The sequence below is a fragment of the Hyperoodon ampullatus genome (assembly GCF_949752795.1).
Source record: "Hyperoodon ampullatus genome assembly, chromosome: 12".
NCBI classification, from domain to species: domain Eukaryota; kingdom Metazoa; phylum Chordata; class Mammalia; order Artiodactyla; family Ziphiidae; genus Hyperoodon; species Hyperoodon ampullatus.
Genome location: NC_136925.1, coordinates 7079595 through 7100713, shown reverse-complemented (window position 1 = coordinate 7100713; position 21119 = coordinate 7079595). Strand labels below are relative to the sequence as shown.

Genomic DNA, 21119 nt, shown 5'->3' with positions numbered 1-21119 from the left:
TGATAATTCTCAATCTGTGGCAGAGATGAAAAATGTATTTTAATAAAAAGGAGGAATCATGGGAAATTTAGCACTGTTATGTCTCACAAGGAAATATACATTTAAATGTATATTTGTATTCATATAGACCAATGTTCAAAAATAGTAATAAGGGATGTCAATCATTTATAAGTATATAAAGAGTGATATACAGATGTTTATAAAACTAACAAACATTCTGCCTGTTTACACCAATTTGCTGTACGTTTGCAAGGTGTAAACCAACCCTGTTATTTTCCTTTGCAGCAGGTATACTCCATACTAGAAGTGGCATTTTAAATTAAAATGCCAGTATGGTCCTTTACAAAACAATGGTTAATTATGAAAAGACAACATCAATGTATATTTATGGACATTTATTTACAGAACTTAAAGAAAATAGTGAGGAAGGATCAGCAATCTGAAGACATGACTGCGTGTAAATCTTGGAGAAGTCAATGACAGGAATAATTGAAAAGTACAGAAAGCAATAGTTTACATACAAAACTGTACAGCATCATGCATGTGTCAATGAAATGTTGACTTGTTTTTAGTTTCCCACAATGAATGAAAGCCTCCATGTACAATAGTCATTACACAAAGACATTCCAAAAATATTTTATAATGATATTCTCTCTGCAGTGTTCATGCCTCATCATGCAGCATTGTACTGACTCACTGTCAGTGCATGGTCGATGCATTAAAAATTATTACTCTTGAAGCAGGTCAACACAATAAGATGACTTTCCGCCATACTCTTCTTAAAGTGTTTCAGATTGAAAGTATTCCTTGTGAGTCAGAATTTTTGTCTCTGTTTTGAGAGATTACAGTCTCCTTTTAGGTTTTCCTAAAGGTCAATTGAACTAGAGCAGTAGCTTTGAGACATGAGTCATAGAATTTAACTGGGGTTAGGTATTTATGTAATATTAATAGCACATTTTAATGGAAATTATACAAATTAAGCAAATGTTTGCTTTAATGAACTGCTGCTTCCAACTGTAGGAGATGGCTTTTTTATTTTTATTGGATACGCTAGTAATGGAATGAATGTTATTTTCTTACTATCCATACACAGGCAGTGAGATTAGACTATTAATCTACATGCAGAGTTTAATTATTCAACATTCTGCTGTCTGTAACCATTTTGTGAGGTTTACTGGTAGTCATCACTTAGTATAACAAGCATGCAACAGATGTTAATAGGACAATAGGTATTAAGAATATCATTATAAAATATTGTTCCAGTAGCAATGGCTCAGGACAAATTTAATGCAAAGGCAGACACAACTGGCCTGAGCATGCTTTTAAAAAAATCAGTACATGGAAAAACAGTACCACCAACCTTGCAAGGAAATTGACCTGAAGCAGCAGACATTAGGTTAAAACTGCTGATGGGCTGCAGCAGCCCACCTTGTTGATTTCCAAATGCCCAGGATTCCAGAAAAACTGAAAGATTGACTGTTGGGAAAAGTCTTTAACATTTCAGAGGATTTTAAGGTGTTTATAGAAACTCAGATGTGGTACTTGGGGATCAAAAGTAGGAGAGCACGGTCGACCAGCATGTGTGCAACAGAGAGCCCTGTCCACTTTTCTTCTTGTCACTTTTATCACTTGTAAAACCTTTGAGGCTTGCCGTTCTGTTTATATATTTTGCTTGTTTGTTTCATGAAAAAAGATAATAAAGCAGGTGTGAGTGTGGACCCCTGTCAACTTGAATCAATGTGAAATGTATTTTCATTAACTTTGAAAATCTTTTATTTTATATAAAAATAATTCACAACTGCCCTTGCATTGTTACAAGCAGCGTCTATGCAGATGCCAGAATATTTCTAAGATGAACTATCTCCATAGGGATTATGATTGTAAAGAGTCATAGTTGTGTACAATAAGAATCTGAATGAAGACAAATAGAAGTAAAATTATAAATAAATAAGATAGCAATCAGATATATATTCATAAAACTGAATACTGATAGTGAAGAAACTAAAATTTTAAGTATTCATAACACTGGCAGTTTAAGTTCATATTTATGAATAATGCTTTTTGTTATCAAAAAGCTATGCTATGAAAGCTGCATTCTGCTGATATCTTCCTTAGACAAATTGGCAGGATATAGGACTTTTTAGGAATAATTATAGCTAGCATTTGCTGAGTGTCTCTTCTGTGACAGGCAGAGAGCTAGTCACATTATAGATTGTCTCCTTCTTTTCTCATGGTCACCCAGAAGAGTTGCCTAATTATCCCTGACTAATGGGTGAGTCAGTGAACTTTGGAAGGGTTAACACAGCTAATAAGCAGCAAAACTTTGATCCCATAGTCTGACTCCAGAGCATACAGTTTCCTACCATACTGGCTTAAATGTAAAAAATAAGAAATATTTGAGTGAAAGATTGACTTTAGAAACCAATATTGATATGTATTTGCCTATTAAAATATACATAAGTATTTCTCTACTCTATAAAAAACCTTTATTTGATGCCTGGTCAACAATAAATATGTGCTATTCAGACATCTCCAATTCAGATACAGATAGAATTTGGTATATTAACTTTACAACTTGTTCAAGCAATTTTGAAACCAAAGTATCTACCTTGAAATATAATTATTTACAAAACATTGTTTTTAATTCTGGCAGCCAAGAGGAAGACATAAAAGTTTACCCAGAGATGGATGGATGGATGGATGGATGGATGGATGGATGGACGGACAGGTGGGAGGAGATTAGTCTAGTAAGATTTGGCAAGTGTATAAAGTGTATTAAAGGTAAAGGAAAACTGAGAACACACTACTAAACTATCATCTTGATGAACCAGTAAGACCTTTAGTCTAATCTTTGTGATAGCAACACTGAGAAGGGTACTACCTTAATGGCAGAAACATTGAGAAGTGCACAAAGTGTGGTTTTACTATATTCAGTATGTATTAGTTTAAATTTTCCACCCAAAGCTAGTATAAATTTAATGATCTCTGCCATGATACAGATACTCATTTCATCTGTGTTTATAAGATACCAAAAATAAGCAGTTGAAAAGTTAATCTTTTAGACAAGTAATAAATTATTCTGTACAGATTACAAAATGCATCCTTTCATGAAACTGACTGGGTTGACCCATTTTCAAGCAAGAAAGCAGCACAGTGTGGGCAAACTAGCACAAAACTGGGACTAGAAGACCTGGGTCTTGTCTATGCCTTGTCCCTAGGCAATCAGGTTAGTTGACTGAGTTATTCAGCTTCTCTGGTCCTCATTTTCTCATTTGGAAAATGAGACAATTAGAATAGATGATCTATAAGTTCCCGTCGAGTTTGAAATTTCTGTTAGAACATAAGTTAGACACAGGATTATAGAAATATACATTAATTAGCCTCTTAACCTAGACGTAAGATAATTAAAGCTTATGACTTCAACTCACTCATGAATTAAAAATATCCAATCGTTCATTATATATTATGAACTACAAATCAGACTTACTAAAATTACAGCTCTATTTTTTACAAAACATATGTTCATCTCAAATTCTAGATTAACTAGAAAGGTGTCTAATTCTCAGGGAACACTGGCCATTAATCTTTAAATGCAAAGTGTTAAATTTTCTAAATGGCAGTTTATATACTATATGATACAGGAACCAAAAATAAGTCACACATTCTAGATCTTACAGACCACTGGCCAGGTTATAAGGTTAATAAAGTCTATGCTGTAGCTAAAAATTACAAATACTAAAAGCAAAAAAAATCATTTTCACTCTTATTTCTATGGAACAAATACTGTATTATGAAAAATAAAGTTCCTTGTATAAGTAGGTAGAAGAAAACAACATGACAAAGGTGGTACCCCTATCAAAAAGGAGCAATGCAAAAAGTGAAGGCCAAAACCTTTTAATTAAAGGTATTGAGCTTTCAACATATTAAAAAAAGTAAGTAGAAATTGACTGGAAAATAGTATGAATGCAAGAGTACAAGTATGAGTTGCAAAAGGGAAAGAAAAGTAGCAATGGCTACTTTTTTTTTAATGTACCCTTTTTTTTTTAAACATCTTTATTGGAGTATAATTGCTTTACAATGGTGTGTTAGTTTCTGCTGTATAACACAGTGAATCAGCTACACATATACATACATCCCCGTATCTCCTCCCTCTTGCGTCTCCCTCCCACCCTCCACAATGGCTACTTTTGAACTAAGATCAAAATAACATATCAAGAAGCAGGGCTGCGAGTTGAATTTGTGAAATGTGCCATCAGAAATACTTCAGAGAAATTCTGTTTGCAGCCCATTGTCCCCAGAAAGGCCTTGGCCACAAACTTTGTTAGCCCTTCCCAGGCTCCTGGGGCCACTTAGTAATTAACACCCGAGCTTTGCTGTCCAGTACTGGAGCCACGAACCACACGTGGCTATCAAGCACTTGAAATGTGGTCAGTCCAGATAAAATGCGCTACAAGCATAACATACATACCCAATTTCAGACTTAGTTACAAAGAATGCAAAATATCTTACTAATAACTTTTATATTGATTACATGTTAAAATGGTAATATTATGGATATATTAGGTTAAGTGAAATATGTTATAAAGATTAATTTCTCCTGTTTCTTTTTCCTTTTTTACTGTCATAACCAGAAGATTTTAAGTTACATATGTGGCTTGCATCTGTGGCTCACAATCTATTTCTATTTGACACTGCCAAACTAGAATAAGGCCCCCTCCAAGTAATAAATCTTACAAAAGGATCACTGTTAAATGCTGGACTAAGGGGGTGAGAGACAAGAAGAGAAACAGCTTAAGAAAGCAAAAGAAAGAGCTGTATAATGTGGAAATAAATACAAATCTAAAAGATAAATTATGAGAAATACAGAAACAATCAGTAATGTAGAGTAAAATGTTCTTTTCGACTGCACTTTGCTAACCAGCCATTATCCAATTCAGAAATGATTTTTTTCCATTTGCATCATTTCCAACCCAATTCTTGTCCTAAGAATTCTCAACCCTTTCTGATTTTCAACTAACTATTTTCTTAATGAGCAATAAATACGCCACTTTAGTGAATTATCTAAAAATATCTTTAGTAGGGCTTCCAGAAGTTCCTCAAGTGAAATTCCTTCCTAACAACGACATAGAAAGGAACATTAAAGTCAATCTCATCTGAATATTACTCCACAGAGGCCACTCTGAAAAGCCTCTACATTCATCAAGTATTAATCAGATAAGAAGAGCCAGCAAGTTTCCCTCACTTTTCTGAACAAGCCATACATTTTGAAGACTCTCTGCTTTGCCCAATCTTAGGCTTTTGTACCTGCAGTCTCGAACTCGAGAATCAAGCACAATAGAAAGTTTTTGAAAAGCTCAGTGTGGTCATGAAACAACTCTACTTCCCCACAGCCTCTAAGAAACACAAACCTCCCCACCCCCCTTCCACACTGACCCACACAGAAGTATTGCTATTCTCCCTTAATTTCATGGGGGGGGGGCATTTCTGCATTGGAAAAAAAGTATATATTTTTTAAGATGTCTTTTATGGTATTACCCCCATTTACCTTGCAGAACAATGAATCTAGTTTATCAGGTCTCCAACGATAACTGAGAGGACACAGAAGCCCCTCTTGGGTCAATATACGGAAAGGGCTTGTTCCGCGAATGCTGAGAAAGGAAGGCATCAAGTGCACACCGCAGCAAGCCTAAAACCAGGTTAAAACTCTAGCAGAAGTCCTTCGTTTTCCAAGGGCTGGAGCGTACTGAGCCGTTTTGCAGACCCTGAGGCTCTGAGACCCATCTCCGAGCCTCTGACCGACTCCGCACTCAGGTCTGAAGCTGAGGGAAGGAGGGAGGGCTAGGTGGTGCCCAGCTTGCCAGGCGCCCGCTAGCTTCCTAGCTTGAGAACCTTGGCCCAGACCCAACCTGTTCGCGTGGGGCTGGGCCTGGGCTTGGGCTACGGGTCTCGTAGCCCAGCGAACCAAACAGAGACAGCGGCGACCTCGGGCCGCGAGAACACACCCCGCGTCCCGGATCTCTGCTGGCCCGCCAGCCCCCTGGGCGGTTGGGCTGCTACCCCATTTGCCTGCACCGCCCGCCTAGCCGACTGGACTCCCCACAAAACACACAGACGCGCAGAGCCGGCGCTGTTGGAGTCTTTTATTGCGTGCTGTCACCGAGGTCGCAGTCCCGAGCCAGGTGCTAACCAGCCACGCGCACGAGCGAGCGCGCCCGCGCTCCGGGGCTCCTGGGTACCCCCCGGAGGTGTTCGTCCCGCAGAGCTGGGTGCAGCCGTCGCCCCCTCCCGGACGGCTGGTCCTCTCGGAAGGCGGCCGTGTCGGTGGCAGTGTGGACAGCACACCGCAGAGACCAGAGCAAGGAGGGCACACAGCACTGTACGGAACGGCTTAAGCAGAATGCGAAAGAGCGGGACCTGAGAGCTGGGAAACGGACAGACCTCAGAGAAGGGGGCGTTTCTCCGAAGGAGAGAAACCCCTGGAGAACACACGAAGCGCAGGGAGAAACAGAGCAAGCAACAGAGACAAGAGAGATCTGCTTCTTTCCTTTCTAGAGTTCTGCATGGTCACGGGGGAGAAGGAGGGAAGAGCCTTTTACCTTCTGCCTCAATGGAAGACAGGAGCAGGGCCGCGCCCAGGGCGGCGAGCGCTGGGGGAAGCCTGGTCCGCATGCTCGGCCTCGGGGCTCACAGCCGCATGAAGGGATCTGCGGGAGGAAGCAGTGACGGCGTCAGAACCGGGTCCGGGCAGGCCGGGAGCCAGGTTAGAACTGGAGCCTGGACCCGGGCCAGGCCCCGACCAGATCTGCCTTAACAACCATAGGGCCCAGACCAGCATATAATGCGCCTATTGTGAAGCAGTGTAAGTCAAGTTCATCTGCAGCAGTTTAATCACGGGAGGGAGTTCAAGTTTAAAGAGGGTCCTGTTTTCCTGGAGGCTGGTCCACGCCCCACATAACTCCATCCCCCTGGGTGATGGCTAATTCAGAGGTCATCTTTTCCCTGACTCAACCAAATGCCTCTTCCAGCTGGGGGTTTTAGTTGGCCAGCCGTTTTTTCCTAGCTGCCGAACTCTTTAGGTAACGGTACTTTAGTGGTCTCAGGGTAATTTGGAAGAGTATAATAAACCTCTTTTACTCTCTTTTTTTCTTCATTTTGTTCTGCCTACAAATATGCAGCTCTTGAAGGTCTGACATGGATTATACAGAAATATGTACAGACCAAGAGAAAGTTGACCCCCTGCTAGCTATGTTGTCTTCACAGCTGATAAATCTTTTACTCAAGATGAGGAAAAAAACCAACTCTAAAATACATAATAAAAAGGGAAAGGCAATACAAGAGACAGCACTCTTTCCTGTCTTCCCAGGACATGTTTTAATAAAATTCTCAGTAATAATTAATCTTCTCATTTAACTGTTCATTTATTCCAGAAGGTTACAGGCTTATATGCTCAGGAGGAGAATACATTCTACAGTGATTTTTCTTGATTCTGTAACTAGGTTATTAATTCTTTAAAGACAAATAGTCTTATTCGTCTTTTGTGGTTCCCAGCACACAGTAGGTGCGTAACCCGTGTCAGTAGAAGAAAATCTTCCAAAATATTCTAAGGTCCAATTCAGAGACAAAAGCTACTAGCAACGGACTTAAAAGTGGGGGGTTGCCAGAAGCAAAACCTAAACAGAGAATTGATTCTGAGGTACATAAATGATTGTAAGGTAACACACCAGGCCTCCGTGAAAAAAGAAGTCATGCTTGGGAATCCAAAAATGAGCCAAAGGTCGAGCCCTCTTTGAGAAAAGAAACTGACAACCTCCAACCATGTCTTTCCAAATTATTGGCACAATGTATTAGGGCAGCTTTCCTGGGCCTGAGTGTAAATTGCATTTTAAATGGCTGATGAACAGGCCTGCCAAATTGCCCGGAGCTCCTTTTTATGAAGCCAAGATTAAACTTTTGTCGCTGCTCTGGGGATCCAAGAACTCTAGCAATTTCTTTCCTCCTAATGAACAACTGTTTGACATTTCTAACCCTTTTCTACAACAGTGAAAAGCAAGAGGTGAGACTGGCCCATTGTCCCGTCATCTGGCCTTAACTTTGCTATAATAATTTCCAACTCAGTTGGCAGTCATGCTCGAGAAAAGTTAAAGGCTGACAGTCGACCCACCGAAAAACCGTGCGCTGCTTTTTTTTTTTTTTTTTTTTTAACCTCTGCCCTAGCTACAAAAACCTGAGTAGTGGAAGGGCTATTGCCTGGGTCTAGAGCGCCACCTATCGGCTACCTGACTCAGCGGCACAAGGAATCATGTCTCGGGGTTATCTGAACATAGAATCAGTTCGGCCAGCCAGCCAGGCATTCCACACCTAGGTTAAAAAAAAAAAAAGTTTTCTCTCCTTTTAGCCAAAATATTTATATGAATGTTTAGCAGCACTTCACTGAGCACTCTCAGACATAAAATCTGAAAGCGGCCGCCCCTACGTGGCAGCGATTCCCTCACTTCACCCACATGAATGAATACGAGTCAATTGCGGGGGTGGGGAAAGGGGTAGGAGACTTACGGGATTCATCTCCTCCTGCCAGCTCGTCCCCTCCCCCCTCTCCGCTGGAAAAGGCCAATTCCTTTAACTCCCTTGTCAAGTTAAAAAAGGAAATGACACCCTCACCCCTACCCTGCGGGGTGCCTCCAGATCCCCTGCGCGTCCCCCACAGCGACCTTGACACTCGTTACCCAAGGACCGAGTTTAGCGCTCATTTCCTTTCTTGCCCCGTCCCTCCCCAGCGTTCCAGCACACTTCAGAAGGCCACATACTCTGGGGTGAGTTGGGGGGAAAGGGGTCCCGGAAAGCCCCGAGAGGACCACCGGCGGGTCCCTACGGGTGCCTGCTTTGCTGTACCTCTTCTGCTGCCTGGCTACAGTCCCCGCTCCGTAAATAACTCTCTGATCCCTACCCTCTTTGGATATGGGATGGGAACTCCCCCAGAGGTTCCACGACCCTGAGTAGGGCGTCCACCTACGCGCTGAGGGGGAGAGGTCGGGGGAGGGAGCTGTCTCCAGAAGCTGGATAAAGTCGGCCAAAGCTGAGTCCCCGAGAGCTGAGCTGACCCGCCATGTGGGATGCTTTGAAAAGCAGAGAAAGGAGCCAGATCACTCGCCCGGGAGTCTGTCTCCGGATGCCACACACACCGACGCAGCCTCGACGAGGGGCAGAGCCCTCCGCCGGCCCCGCAAAGAACTCCGCGCCGTGCGTCGCCAAAACACCTTCCCTGCGCGCGCGCGGCACCGCGGCAGCCGCGAGGCCCTGAGGGACTGGCGGCCCCGGGACCCGGCGCGCCCCGCGTCAACTTCAGCGAAGCAGCTATAGACGAAATCCCTGCACGCTCTGGCACATCGAACGGGGTGCTTTGCGCGCGCACAGCCTCCCTGCATCAGCTCTTCAGAAAACCTACAGCTCGTTCCCCCTCAATGACTCAGACGAATCACAAAAAGCTCAGCATACCCGGCAGATCTCAGGCACAAGCCCAAACGGTCCCCGCTCGGGCTCCTTAGTGGCTTAGAACCGAGCAGGGAAGAGGCTAGAAGCAAGTGTCCCTAGTTCTCTTTGGAAGGGACGAGGTGACGGGGCCGGAAGCCTGACCGACCTGAGGCGGTGGTGACCGAGGTAGCGGCGGCGATAGCGGCTTCCCGGCGTCGTTAGAAGCCGGCCCTCGGTGTGGCCCCCGCGCGCCCCGGCAATCGGCGCTGCGCTCCGGGCGCACCCGGCGGCTGCCCGGAGGTGGGCAGCGGCAGGGCCACCGGCGCGGACGAGGAAGAGAAGGAGGATCCCGGGCGGAGAGGCGGGCGCCGCAGGGCAGGCGGAGACGGCCTGGGACCGCAGCTGCCTGCGCGCGGACGCGTCTGGGGCGGCTCGCCTTCGTCGAGTGGGAAGAGGCTCCGCGCCGCGGGCTACTTAATAGAGGGCTGTTCCCAGCTCTCAGTTTACTCAGTTACGAAACGCCTGAGAAGGTGGACGGCTGCCACGGGGTGATGTATGCTCCTCCGGCGGTGAAGGAGGTCTACTTTTGGGAACGTGTGCATACTTCGAGCATTCCTTCTGCGTGAGGTGGCGATCGCCGTAGTAGCGGTGCCCCGCCGGGGAGGAGGGAGGGGGGCAGGGAAGGGGGAGGAGGAAGCGGGGCGGGGGACAGCCGCAGCCGGGTTCACTGCCAAGGGAATCCGCTCACTCCTCCGCTTGGGGCGGGCGGGGGAGCTCGGGTTTCCCTCTCCGTACGATTTTCTTCAATAAATTTATTTTTCTAAATTAAGAACGACGGGAGGGAAGTACGCGGCTCTCGTTTTCAGAACTGCGGGGATGCGACGGACACCCCCGCCATCGTAGCCCCATCCCCCACCGTCACCACCTACACCTTCCTCCCCTTCCGTCCTGGGTGCACTTAAAACCCATTTACAGGGTTTCCATTAAGTAACTGTCTGCGCACGCGGCGCCTTCTGTCTTTTTCAGTCTGCGGCGATTGGAAACCCGGATGGTCGCCTGCGCGGGGCTCAGAGAGGGGATGGCTTTCCCAGTCCTGTCTTTCTCCCCCGGGGCTTCGGGACGGAGCTGGGAAGCTAACTGGAGCCAAGAGAGAGGGCAAGGAACGCTAGGAAACCTAGGGATCCTCAGAATTGGAAGCCGCTCAGGAGTTACATCCACCGTAGAAATGTCTCACTTGGGCCAGAGCAAAACTCGGTCGCGAGTCGAGGCTTCGGAAGGAAAGCTCTGCCCTTAGAACGCCCCGGGGTCAAGGCAACAAGGGGCGTCCGTTTCCCCCCGCCCCGCACAGCTGGGAGCCGGAGGCCGAACGCGGGGCTGACGTCCCGCCAGCACCTTCTCGAGGTCCTGCCGACCCTCCTCGCTCTGATCCACCGCTTGGCCCTGAGAGCGGAGCCTGGCACTGAGGGTTGCCAGATCGTACTTGCACGGGAGGAAGCGCGGGGATCTTACACTGTGGCATCAGAAAAGCGCTTTAGGAAAGGGTCGGATTACACACGTCTGTGCGCTCAGCACCAGTCCAGCACCTTTCGGCCTCTTGGAGCCCAGGGGTTACTCCCACAAGTTTAAGCTGCTGGGGGTGGAGGAGGAGGCCGGAGGGGAACGCAGGAGCGGCGTCCCTGGAATTCACCGCCCGCCGCACAGGAGGAGGTCGTGTGGCCAGTGTAAACTTCTTTTCCCCATTTGGTCTGACATCTGCTAACCTGGCCTTCCCTGCACCAGGCGCGATAGCCTACGAACTTGCCTTTAGAATGATGACAAGAACTTGCAGGCCCGACGGTCCCCTGCACGCCGCCCCACGCACAGGCTGCTCCAGCGAAAGCTGGAGGAAGCCTGGGAGAAGACTGGGGGGAGAGAACGGAGGAAAATGGGAATCGCCACCTCTGCACATTCCCCGAGTACACACGGCCCACTCGAAGTCTAGCTGGGAACTCACACAAAGAGCCCACACACGCACGATGCACAGGCCTTTTCCCCTTCAAACTCACCGCCCGGCGCCCGGGCGTGAACAACACGACGGGCACACCCCAGCGCGCGGTGATCACCGGGGTAGCAGCCCTTCACCTGCACTCTCACTCCACTCCCCTCTCACAGACGCACGTAGGCGGGTGGCAGCCTCGGGGACAGAGCGTGCAGCAAACAAGTCCCGGCAGCCGCCGTCCGGGCACCCAGCAGTGCTGCGCCGCGGCCTGGAACCGCCACGGACTCCCCTGGGAAATACGGACTCCCCAGGGAAATCCACACTCCCGTCTAGAAAAGGAAAACTGCTTGCACGTCAGCCCAAGCTGGCTGGAGTTTGCATTTCGCCCAGGTGGGCGTGTGTGTGTGTGTGTGTGTGTGCGTGCGCGCGCGCGCTTTTTATGTACTTAAAAAAAAATTGTGATGGCGGTGTTGACTAGGAAGCAACTTAACTCGGGGTGTTGATATTCTTGGTTTAAAAAAGAGTTCTCCCCTGCTGATTTGATTCAGAGCCGCAAATGCATCTGTCAGTCCGGGCGGGAGTCCAGCTGTCGGCCACCCTCCGGGGAGCAGAGGGCAGAGGCGGGCTTCCCCTTCCCGAGGCTGGAGGCCGCAGAGACTGGGTGGGAGAGGCGTCCGCCCCCAGAGGACGCGCACCGCGCCGCTCTCCAACCCCGCGCGGCGGCCGGGGACCCGCGTGGCCAGCCTCTTTGGCTCAAAGCATTCTCGTCCGCACGCTTAGATTTAATGCATTTGAAAATAGTTGCTGCGAAGAAGTGTAGGTAACGTTAAACCACCGGTCCCCAAAGCACTCCCTCACTCGGAAAAAAGATCATACGGAAAACTTCCAGAGTATGGCGAGAGGGGAAGGGAGGGGACACCGCCGTCGGGAAGTACACAAACGCACATCCACAAACACATGCACATCCCAGGGGACACGAGTGCAACTCAAACGTATCCAAAGGTGCGCCGGCGTGGGCGGGGTTCCTCCCAGCGTGCGGTCTGCACTGTTTGGCCTCCGGGGACCCTTCCGCTGGGCTCCCAGTTTGGTACGCGGACAAACGAGTAAAAATGCACTAATATGTATAAAATAGATAACTAATAAGAACCTGCTGTATAAAAAATACATTTAAAAAGATTTTTTTAAAAAAGAGTGTAAACAGTCTTCCAATCTGTGCCCTTCAGTAGAGCGTCCAACTCTTCATGACCCTGGAACCCGTTAGTATTTACAACAAATTGATGGTATTTATCGACTGAGGCAGAGCTGGTTGGACTTACTCAGTTGGGGGGTTTTTCGGCGGCTTTTACTCCTCGGGCTCCATCCCGGGATCTCCCTCACCTCACTCTCCCGGACCACTTCTCCCACCTCTTCTCCCTCCGACTCCTGGGTTCCCGGCGGGTCCGGAGCTTCGGGATTTCTTGTCCGACAGCGCCATCTAGCGGTCAGCTCGGTCCCTGGCGTCGGAGGTCAAAGTTACAGAACGTAGAGGCTGGAAGTTGACGGGTTTAGGTTGCATTTTTGGAAGATGTGTCATCTATGTATCTGACTCCCAGGATTGGCTGAGAAGCGACGGGATGGAGGAACGAGTGTGGAGGTGACATAAACTTTCTGTGTGCCCATCCATGAGCCGCCCGTAGCTATGCCTGCCCCAAGGCTGCTGCGAGGTTCTGGTTAGGGGTAGACAAAGGAAGAGGTGCTAATTTCAGGAAGAAGTGCAGCTTACAGCACCGCCCTTAACTTCTCAAAGGGCAAAAGCGGCCTCTTCGTTGATTTGCTTGGCGTTAGGACAGCCAGCGTTCCTGGCGACAGGATAGTATTGTTTCCATCGCAAGTTCTTGCTGATTTCCTTTGTGGGAAAGAGAAACCTGGGCTCAGCGAGCACGGACGGTCCAGCTCTTAGGGCTGCGCGCGGGCCGCCCCCAGAGTGAGCTTTCAGGGTCTTGGTGAAGATAGCCCTCACAATCCCTTTGAGATAAACGTGTGAAGGAGGGAGGCAGAGACGCAGTGACAGCAGGAGCGAGGGACAAGGTATCTGGTATCCTGTTCTTTAGATCCCCGTTCTCTAGGCAAGTTAAATCACACTTACCAGAACCTTCCATGTGTCTGGACAGAGCCAAGCTCAGGGCGGTGGGTATAAAGGTAACTACACAGAGGCCTCGCCCTCAAAACTCTATCTCACAACACCTGGGGCACCTGAAGCAACTTCACGTTGGGCTCAGTCAAATCTCCCAAGAGATTCTGCCTCCAAAATGTTTTTACCATTAAAAGTGAGAAGCAGCAGACCACTACCCGCTCTGCACTAGCAAAGCTGAGGAATCGGAGACCAAAGGAATCCCTGAAGGCGGGGAGAGGGAAGCCGTGCCCTCCTGCCTTCCTGAAAGCTTCTGCTTCCTCGCAAAGGTCTATTTCAGGGAAGCCCGCAGGCTCGGTGCCACTTGACCCAGACCTCTCAGTTGCACTGACACATCCTCCCCTATCAGAGTTCGAGCAACTCTGGAGCAGAAAACAGTAACGCACCGTGTTCACCCTACTACACAAGGTGACTCAGCCTCGCATGACCTCAAAGAGTTGTGGCTGCATGGGAAGCTTTGAAGCTGCAAAAAACAGCGCATCCGGATACAATATCTGCTTAGGACGAACCCTTTAGATTTAACGAAAGTCAAGTGCTGCTGGGAGTGGATTATTCAGTTAGCTCTGAACTCCTTCGGCAAAGTGAAAAAGATAGAAGAAAATAAATTCACTTCAGAGCTCAGGAAGCAACTCTCTGCCACTTCCTCTTTCATCTCCGTAAGATTCAACACTGTTCAAGTCATCCTTACACCGCAGGGCACTGGGAATCTATTTAGTTTGTAACTATCAAAGTAGAAGAAGGTCCAGAATTTCTAGCCGGGCCACTGCGCTGTGTGTCAGTAGTGGGTTTGTGTACACTGACACTGGGGATTGTGTGCTTGACATACACTTTCAGGTTGGTGGAAAATGTGAAAAATCATAGGAACCCCTTCTTCAAGACTTGGTCTTGGCCTTCAAACTCACAGCATAGTAGACTGAAATGCAGTGATGATGAAATCATAGTCAAAAGAGAGGTTTCATTGGTCTCAGTTGGAGCTCCTGTGTAGGATGAAGTGTAACCAGACCAAGGCTCCACTTGGTAATGCATTTGATACACTTACTAATTCATTCAGCTACATTTATGGTGCACAGACAGCCAGGTAGTCAAAGCAGACAAGAGCTCAGATTTGGGGTGCTCCTGAATGTGGAATGCGCCCTCTGGTGGAGACGAGGAGAAGGGTGGCCACTGTCTGATCAGACTCAGGGTTTAATCATTTTACCTTGAGCTTTCATTCAGCAATTGCTGTTATTCTACTCATGATGTTCACGAGGAAAGGTGGGAGAGTTTTTTCCTTAAGACAAATCAAAAGAAGTCCTGTCCATAGAAACTTCAATGTAGTAACAGAGACTAGAAATAAGCATAAGCAAAAGTCAAATGTTTCAAGAGAGGTCTGGAGACTGTGTAGTTGGAAGCTGAAAAACCAATACGAAAAATACTTTGGGTGCGGCTTCCCTGGTGGCGCAGTGGTTGAGAGTCCGCCTGCCGATGCAGGGGACACGGGTTCGTGCCCCGGCCCGGGAAGATCCCACATGCCGCGGAGCGGCTGGGCCCGTGAGACACGCTCGCTGAGCCTGCGCGTCCAGAGCCTGTGCTCCGCAACGGGAGAGGCCACAACAGGGAGAGGCCCGCGTACCGCAAAACAACAACAACAACAACAATAATAATAATAATTTGGGTGGAAAAACATGGTATAAAGGAACAAGGTAAATGACATTGCAGGAAGCAATCAGTTCAATCCACGATTCAGAACATTCCACCAGAAAAAAGGTTTTTTTGCACAAACCAATCTCTCTATAAACCAATCTTTCCACAAACCAATGACAAAAGAGGAGGGAAAGAGTAGATTGTTATGAAAAAGTATTTAGGAGCTACTGCAACCAAATAATAACAATGACAATGATAATAATAGTCATCAAGAAATGTGAAGGGTCTGGAATTTTATCCTACTTGCAGGCTACCAAGCTACCCTGCTGCAGTTTCATGGCTGCTGGCAGACAACCCAAGGAACCAGAGACAAAGGACTATATTACTCACAGCAGCAGCAGTAGCCAGAGTATCGTGATTTGCACAGTTCCCTAAGCCCCAATTCGCACAGGGCAATGAAGAGGGGACCAGGGACCTTGCATTCACAGTGGCTGCGTTACAGGACCCAAATCTGAGCGTGGGGAACCCAAGTCTTTCACAAGGGCAGTAAGCTTGCTTGACTTTTGCCTTGAAAAGAGACATTATATTTGTTATATTGGACAGTAAACAAACTTGCCCTTTGCTCTTCCAAGGCTGCTAGTGTACAAACACCCTAGAAGAGCTCATCTGGAACAAAAACAGCCTGTGTCTCTGCTCAAAAGACACACAGACACAGGAGAGACCCACAGAGAAATGTCTCAGCAGTAAGAACTGTTGTGAGTTCACGGAAGGGAGAAAGCACGGTGTCGAGATGGTCCCTGAAGCATTTCTGGAGGAGGGAGGCTTGAAAGGACTAGAACTAAGCATTCCAGACACCAGATTCAACATGAGAAGCTGAAAAATTAGCAAAGGACAGGAAATATCTTGGACAATAAATAAAGCTGAGTTGTTTTAGCAGAAAGTTTGTGAACACAACTGGAATAGCAGTGGAGCGTGGAAGTAGCTGTGATTCTGGAATTTAATCCTTTAAATATAATCATTTACAGAGTGTATTCCAGACCCTGCACAAAACATTTTCTACTTATTAGTTCATGGAATCTGATTTTTCTCTCTGTGCTACAGATGAGAAATTGAGGCTCAGAGGAGTCTCGTGATTTGCTAGTCAATTTTGGAACCAGGATCTGAATTCAGCTCTCTGACATCTAAGCCTATGGTCTTTCTATTATATTAGAATAAATGCTTGTTAAAAGAGTGATTTAAAAAATCTTGTTATAAAAAAGCCTAATCTGGCAATGGAGCTCATAGTAACTTGCTGGGAAGAGGCTCAAGCCAGGAGACTGGGGAAGAGGGCATGCCGAAGCCCAGGTGGAAGATGCAGAGTGTCCGTGTCAAGGTGCTCACAGCAGTGGCCGGCAAAGAGGAGGATGACTGGCTGTAGGAGGTAAGGATGGGAAGACATCTTAAGATGACCAAGCAAAGGCAGGTGACTGGAAGAATGATGATGCCATGGAGGAAATTAGAGAAGTGAGGCAGGCAAGCTAGCTTTAGGAGGATAGGACACAGCAGCTTTAGATGTGCCTTCTATATGATCAAAATCCTTGTGGGTTTTTTCCTAATAAAGTTTATTGGTAGCTTTCTATTATATTAATAACTATTATATAATTTCTATTATATTAATAAATTATTATTATTATAATTTTTAATATATTAAAAATAGTATCTCAGATTTTTTTTTAACATTTATTGGAGTATAGTTGCTTTACAATGTTGTGTTAGGTTCTACTGTACAGCAAAGTGAATCAGCTATACGTATACATATATCCCCTTTTTTGGATTTCCTTCCCATTTAGGTCACCACAGAGCACTGAGTAGAGCTCCCTGTGCTATACAGCAGGTTCTCATTAGTCATCTATTTTATAAATAGCATCAATAGTGTATATATGTCCATCCCCATCTCCCAATTCATTCCAACCCCCTCTTCCCCTTTGGTATCCATACGTTTGTTCTCTACTTCTGTGTCTCTATTTCTGCTCTGTAAATAAGATTGTCTATACCAATTTTTTCAGATTCCACATATATGCGTTAATATACGATATTTGGTTTTCTCTTTCTGACTTACTTCACTCTGTATGAGTCTCTAGGTCCATCTACATCTCTACAAATGACCTCACATTCAAATATGGATTTATTTTTTTAAGACAGAGGTGTATTCGTGTCTCTTTTCTTCAGGATTTTGCAAACTGTGAAAAACTACTAGAGTCACATTTGCACTCTCTGAGACAGGCAGTTATTCAAAGGGAAAAGGATGGCGTTGTTTGGCCTTGGCCTCCTGCAAGCTTATTCATGGGCGGCTAAATACATAACACTGCATGTGATACAAAAGCATCTGGAAAATGCTTAAACAATGTCTCCATCCTCCCCCTGTCTATCTGCTGCCAGAGTGTTGGACTCATCTAGATGAAAGTACATAACGTTCTCATTCATTGCTTAAGTTGAAAAAATAATCACCTCAAACTCTCGCACATGGCCTAGTTTTTCCTTTTTTTAAAAAAAACAAGGGTGGTTTTATTTATTGAATGGTTTCTTTTCTTGCGGTTTTGGGGCTTTTTTTCTGGTAGCAACAGCTTTGGAACGAAACCACAAACTGCCCCCAAAATAAAAGATTATGACCTCTGGTGTTAGGAAGACCGAAGGCTGTGTTTGTAACAGGGACGTAATTAGAAAACCAAGGATTGCGGATCATGTTTATGTTTTTATTACCACGTTTTCGAAATGAAGTCCTAGGCCCTTACTATTTTGATTATGACCTATGAAAATGAAGTTGCAACGTCTGGTATTGCATTTTCCAGCAGTGCCTGATACTGTTTCAGATTTTTACACTGGAGCTGAGGTGAGGGTCTCAGCCAATCAATAATGGGCTTTCACAGTGTGGTCACGGTGTGGGCCTGGCTCAGCCACATTCCTCCCACTGCTGTCCCACTGCAAGGTCACCATGTGGCTTGAGGTGGCCCTGGAGGGTCTAAGCCAACAGGTCCCAAGCCTGCCAACACAAAAAGTCACTTGGCGAGACTGACCAATTTCTATCCATTTCTGTACTGATGCCTGAGCACCGTCCTTACATCAGTTAAACCTGACCCAGGCTGGCGCGGGCGTCTGTATGCTTTTGAAGCTGCCTGGATAATTCTGATGGCCAATGAGGGTTGACACGTGCCCGTCTAAGCCAAGCCCCTTTGTGTTAAGGAAATGCTGGGAACCCAGCTACCAGTGGAAGATGGAGCGTCCTCATCTAGAACCGGCAGGTAAGGAGCACCAACCACCCGTAGGGCTGGTCCCCAAATCCATGGTCCAAGGGGGTGTTTAAATTTGGGTTCAGTGTTGGCCGCAGCAGTTAGGAAAAGTATTATGAGAAAACCAGCAAATTGAGGGAAAGTGTATTGGCCAGAGCTGGCAAGTGGGGCAGTGAATCAGACCCAGCCCTGCCAGCTTCCCAAGTCTCCACAATGCCCACCTCCATGTCACACCTGCAGGGACCCTGGCTCACTGCTGTCAGTGGCTCAAAAGTCTAAATCAGACAAAAACAAGGTCCAGTGTCATTTGCCGAAGGACACTCAAGATTCAAGATGCTATTTATCTCTTGTTCTTACTGATGCTGATGTTAAAGTAGATGTCCAAAGGTGAGAAATTTTTGTTTTATTTCTTCTGATGAAAATACTGGTAATGTTTTTTACTGTATTTGTACTCAACAATCTAAAATATGGCACAAAATAAACCTATCTATGAAACAGAAACAGAATCAGGGGCACAGAGAATAGACTTGTGGCTGCCAAGAGGGAGGCGTGTGGGAGAGGGATGGATTGGGAGGCTGGGATTAGCAGATGTAAACTTTTATATACAGAATGGATAAACAACACAGTCCTACTGTATAGCGCAGGGAACTATATTCAATATCCTGCGATAAACCATAATGGAAAAGAATATGAACAAGAATGTATATAGATGTATAATTGAGTCACGCTGCTGTACAACAGAAATTAATACAACATTGTAAATCAACTATACTTCAGTTTAAAAGAAGTAAATATTTGTACTCAACAGATTAGTTGCATAATTTTAGAGAAAGACATGAAACTGTATGGTGGGTGGGCCTCAGCTAATGATGGGAGCAAAGGGATCTTAGAAATCATGCAACCCGCTCCCCCATTTCACATTTGCAAAACCTGGGAAGCAGAGAAGCTGAGAAGCTGGCTGAAGGTCATGTTTGTATCAGCTTATCAGTGGTGCCAGGACTAGAATCCGGGTGCCAACTGCCTGGTTGGTCTTCTTTCCACTCTTCTGGGTACCCTATTCCTGGGCATGTCATTAATTTTGCAAAACATGTTGGGACTCATCGCCTCACTGTCTCAAGGATGGGCTGGACTAGAGCAGTGGAAGGCTCCCTGCCGCCTATCACAACATATCTGTATCTGCAATCCTTTAAAGTTAAAGCAAAACAAAACTGGCCGCACATAGGCAGTGACGTGTGCAACGAGATGCACCTGGCCCACTCAACGCTTAGCAGTACAGCTGACAGAGCTGCTAAGAAGGAGACCAGACGCCCGGGGCCATGAGTTCTGCTCCCAGAGAAAGAAGGGGCGGTAACTCCCTCCTTGATGCAGACACTAAAGCAGCACCCGAGCAGCCTGCGAGTGTTCTGAGTGCAGGTGAAGATACAGACCAGCAGAGTGACTTGTGTCCTGTGACAGGCAATGTCTGCTTTCTTCCTGAGAAAGATTCTCCTCTGGGATCCCGTGAGAACTTTGCTGCACCCACTTTTTTAAAAAAAGTTTTTAATGATGTATGGTTGATTTACAATATCATGTTAGTTTCAGGTGTACAGTACAGAGATTCTTTTTATATATGTGTGTGTATATATATTATTCTTCAGACACTCTTCCCTTATAGATTATTACAAAATATTGAGTATAATTCCCCATGCTCTACAGTAGGTCCTTGTTGCTGATCTATTTGATGTAGAGTAGTCTGTATTTGATGTAGAGTAGTCCGTATTTTACGTACAGTAGTCTGTATTTGATGTAGAATAGTCTGTAGATGTTAATCCCAAGCTCCTCATTTATTCCTCCTCCACACCCCTTTCCCCTTTGGTAACCATAAGTTTGTTTTCTATGTCTGTGAGTCTCTTTACAATTAGCATTCTATTGCGTCAGAAGGGCTCCACTGCTGGCAGCAGAAAACAGAAAAAGCAGGGACTAAAACACTCACGAAAGCAAGAGGGAGGCAGTCCCCAGCTGATACAGTGGATTTGCTCCATGAACTCTTCAGATACCTGGACTCCTTCCGTCTTACGACTCCACGGATGAGTCGTCTGTTTCAAGGTATATACCTACAAGACATGACATACAATTTTAGCAAGAAGGAAAAAGCAAAGGGCAAATTAAGGTGTGGGCTGGTCACATGGTGATCTGTGTGGTCTTCTGAGGAAGCTTCCCACAAGCGGCTCTTTGATGACTGTGATTATATCTCATTGGCCAGAACTTAGTCATGCGGTCATATCTAGCTGCAAAGGAGCTTGACAATGTAGCTTATTCTGGCCGTCCAGGTGCCCATCTAAAACGCTAAGGTTCCGGCTTCCCTGGTGGCGCAGTGGTTGAGAGTCCGCCTGCCGATGCAGGGGACACGGGTTCGTGCCCCCGTCTGGGAAGATCCCACATGCTGCTGAGCAGCTGGGCCCGTGAGCCATGGCCGCTGAGCCTGCGCATCCAGAGCCTGTGCTCCACAACGGGAGAGGCCACAACAGTGAGAGGCTCGCATACCCCAAAAAGCAAAACAAACAAACAAACAAAAACCTCTAAGGTTCTATTATTATAGAAGAAGGAGAGGAGAGAACGGGGGGGGTGACCACTG

At 46.3% G+C, this 21119-nt stretch overlaps 1 protein-coding gene across 1 annotated transcript in view; it reads right to left on the bottom strand.

The window, feature by feature from the left end:
- Positions 1-9884, bottom strand: part of COL12A1 (collagen type XII alpha 1 chain) — a 115269-nt gene extending 105385 nt beyond the window's left edge. Inside the window, exons 1-2 of the mRNA XM_079716122.1 lie at positions 9635-9884; positions 6597-6704 (exon numbers count right to left, since the gene is read on the bottom strand). Of these exons, the coding sequence (XP_079572248.1) occupies positions 6597-6669 (73 nt within the window). The 5' untranslated portion in view covers positions 6670-6704; positions 9635-9884. The remainder of the gene's footprint in view (positions 1-6596; positions 6705-9634) is intronic.
- Positions 9885-21119: the final 11235 nt, after the last annotated feature.